Below are 3,528 nucleotides of genomic sequence, written 5' to 3'. Positions count from 1 at the left end.
AAATAGTGAATTGACTTGAATCTTCTTAGAAGTTGGCACACATCTCCACGTTTATGAACCGCTCTCGTGTCTTGATCCTTGAATTGAACAAGAACTCCCAACATTGTGTCTTTATAGCCTATCTTTGCTTCCTTTTTACTCTTTGAAGCATTCACAACCTATATGCACAAAAAGAACACCAAATACACAATATGAGACATAAACCACAGTAAAAATGATGCACAATGCATGTAAAACATATATAAAAATATGTCTACTCAAGCACTTATCAAATCCATCGATCGGTGAAGCACATCAACGGAAGTGTGCACGCTAGCGCTTTCCTCTAAGCTTCTAGTTAGCTCATCGAAGAACTGATTCCCCTAAGTGGGACACATGGCTTTGTGAAGATACGTTGGTTAGGAACGAGGGTGAGGTCGCTAGCGGAGTAGACTCTTTCTAGGGGGAAGAACCCACGAGAAGGAAGGATCGAGCGTTAGAATACTAGGATAGTTTTTGGATTACTACAAAGTTTTTATACAACGAAAGGGTACAACCAAAGCATACGACTGAAAGAGCCATTGCTTGATCATCCCCACTGCACAGTCATTCTAAACTGCTAACTAAACCTCACTGCGCTGTCACCTCTAGCTGCTGCCCTTCCTTCATTTGCTATGTGTGGAATGGAGTCTGTATCAGTCACATGTCCATCCCCAGCAAACCCCCTCTTGCCCTATCGCTTGCATTTCAACCTGCTACCTCGCACTGACCTTCTTCCGTTGTCTGCCTTCCTTCGTTTAAGACCTCTGGGAGTGAAATAAGCTTTGATCGGAACCGCAATTGACCCCTTCTCGCAGTCACTCTCATCCGCTGTCAATCTCGATCTTGCCACCTTGAGCTGCTAATCCGCTTCTTTGATTGTCACATGGAACTAGAAGCTGACAGCATCCCTTCCATCTCGATCTGCTATTTTCAGGGAGCAATGCGGTGGGTACTGCCCTTTGTTTGTCTCTTTCATGGGGGTAGGTACGGAAGAAGTATATATGTTACCGCCACCTGGATTCATACCACAGGGGGAGAAAGGGAAAGTATGTCGATTGAAGAAGGCAATATATGGATTGAAGCAGTCCATTGACTAAGAAGGTTCGAAAAAGTTTGGCAGTGCTGTACAAGAGTTTGGTTTTTCAGAGAAGTCATGCAGATTATTCTGTATTTGTCAGGAAGAGAAAGGAGGGGACGGAGGTTCTAGTGGTTATGTTGATGACATTGTCCTTACGGGGGATGATGTCGAGGCAATAAAAGAAGTTGAAGGCACATACATTGTTGTAAGGCGTTTGAGATCAAGGATCTGGGAACTCTGAAGTACTTCCTAAGAATAGAAGTTTCTTACTAAAAAAGGGGATCTATCTTTCCCAGAGGAAGTATGCTGTTGATCTTTTGAAGGAGACTGGTTTTTTTGGGGAGCCAAGCCTGCTGATACCCCCGAAGGAAGAAAAATCATCGTCTTTGTTCCGATCAGGGGGAGCTCCTAAATGATCCCGGTATGTATAGAAGATTCGTGGGTAGACTTATCTACTTTACTATCACCAGACCGGATCTTGCATATGCGGTTGGTCTCCTTAGTCAATTTATGCACTCTCCACCTATCCCTCATCTCGAAGCTGTGCAAAGAATTCTGCGGTATCTTAAGTTGTCTCCTGGAAAAGGTATTTGATATACTTCTAATAGACATCTTCTTGTTTCTGCCTATGAAGATGCGGATCGGATTGGGCCGGCTCACCGACGGATAGGAGGTCTACGACTGGATACTGCACATTTTTAGGTGGAAATCTTGTGACGTGTAAGAGTAAGAAGCAAACAGTTGTCGCACGGTCGAGTGCAGAAGCAGAGTATAGAGCAATGGCTCACACTGCTTGTGAGCTTCAAACCTTACTAAGTGAGCTTGGAGTTGAGGTCTCTCATCCTATGAGAATGTTCTATGATAGTGATAATCAAGCAGCAACTCACATTGCTTCTAATCTGGTTTTCCATGAGCGAAGAAAGCACTTTGAAGTCGCCTTAGGGCATTTTGTTCGTGAAAAGAGAGCCATGAAAGAATTTTTTAATATTTGAAGTATGAAGACCAGTTGGCTGACATCTTTACTAAAGCTCTTGGGAGATATCATATGCGCCACATTGCATCCAAGCTGGGCATGATAGATATCTATGCGGAAGCTTGAGGGGGAGTGTTTATGAATATTTTTATTTGCCTTTTCTTTCTTCTTCTAGGGTCAGTAGTTCTAGGGATCCTCCCGCCTTCTCAAATGAAGCATCCATTTGGCTATCCAATAACAAAGAATTGTCCGGGGGTTTTGCTGTTTGAAATAACATGTTGGGCTTTCATTCTTCTAACTTTTATTGAACTTGTCTTATCAAGACATTTCTTAGATGTCTCCTGCAACCCGACAACTGGACTCACCATTGCCGACACATCAAAATGACGAGCTTTTATCCTGTATACTTGGCTAGTAAAGACAAATGTGGGTTGAAAGAAAATCAAAGCTTTCTTAATTTAATCGCGAAAGGGTAACACACACCTTGCCACTGTCCTCGGTTTCAGGCTATTGCGTGAAGCTTTGTCTCTGGCGCACTAGGAGCAGAAGTCTATAGTTTAGTGGAAATATGCCCCAGATTAATATCTAGATCGTGATCGAGACTTAGACTACCTCCCTTGGAAAAGAAGATCCTTCAACCTTCCCCACAGCCAGGGATTCTGATTAAGCCGATTCTTCGGCATTTTCATACTTAGGATTTGGGATTGAAAAACCTCCCCCCTGATCAAGTAAATAGGCTTGCCCGACCTTGTTCTTCGTTATCACTCCCTCCTAATAGATTAGATAGGGCAAAAAGGGCTCTTTTTTACCCTACCCCGAAATCTAATTTTAAATTCCTTTGCTTGGAACATTAGCATGGCAAATAATATGAATCATTCCAATGTGTTTCTCTTCTAGCTCCAGCATACCTTTCATCTAAAAAATTTTCTTCTATCTTTTGCCTACTTCCTTGGAGTTGGCAAATAAACACCGTAGAGTCGAGAGTGCTCCAAGATTTCAGTTTGTTGCGCCAGGAGCCTCCTTCTTAAAGAGAAAAACCCTCCCTACGGAGAGGTCCCCACCTGAACCAACCTTTTCCGAGCCTAAATCTTGCGAAGAGAGAGGAAGTGAAGAGGAGTGCAGTCGACCCGGAGGGATCAAACAGAATCCGTCATTTGAGTCTAATTGAGTCCATAAGAATATATATATATCAGGCTTCCCAGCCGTACTATCCAGTATACGGTATGGAGCGGAAGGTACCCCAAGATATAAGGAAGTCTATATACGGACTGAAACAAGCTTCCCGTCAGTGGTACCTAAAATTCCATGAGGTGAGAATGACCTTTGGGTTTAAGGAAAACAGTGTTGATCAGTGTATATACCTCAAGGTCAGTGGGAGCAAGTTTCTCTTTCTAGTCCTATATGTATGTTGACGACATACTGCTTGCTAGCAGTGATCTGGGGGCTGTTGCACGAT

General features: G+C 43.2%; 1 protein-coding gene across 1 annotated transcript in view; it reads right to left on the bottom strand.

The window, feature by feature from the left end:
* LOC120281067 (protein SEMI-ROLLED LEAF 2-like) overlaps window positions 1-846 on the bottom strand; it is a 3,439-nt gene extending 2,593 nt beyond the window's left edge. The window contains exons 1-2 of the mRNA XM_039288004.1: window positions 750-846; window positions 609-669 (exon numbers count right to left, since the gene is read on the bottom strand). Coding sequence (XP_039143938.1) covers window positions 609-669; window positions 750-846 — 158 coding nt within the window. The remainder of the gene's footprint in view (window positions 1-608; window positions 670-749) is intronic.
* Window positions 847-3,528: the final 2,682 nt, after the last annotated feature.

The sequence above is a fragment of the Dioscorea cayenensis genome, chromosome 17, assembly GCF_009730915.1.
Source record: "Dioscorea cayenensis subsp. rotundata cultivar TDr96_F1 chromosome 17, TDr96_F1_v2_PseudoChromosome.rev07_lg8_w22 25.fasta, whole genome shotgun sequence".
NCBI lineage: Eukaryota > Viridiplantae > Streptophyta > Magnoliopsida > Dioscoreales > Dioscoreaceae > Dioscorea > Dioscorea cayenensis.
Note: the sequence above shows the minus strand (reverse complement) of the source record. Positions and strands in the feature narration are given on the sequence as shown.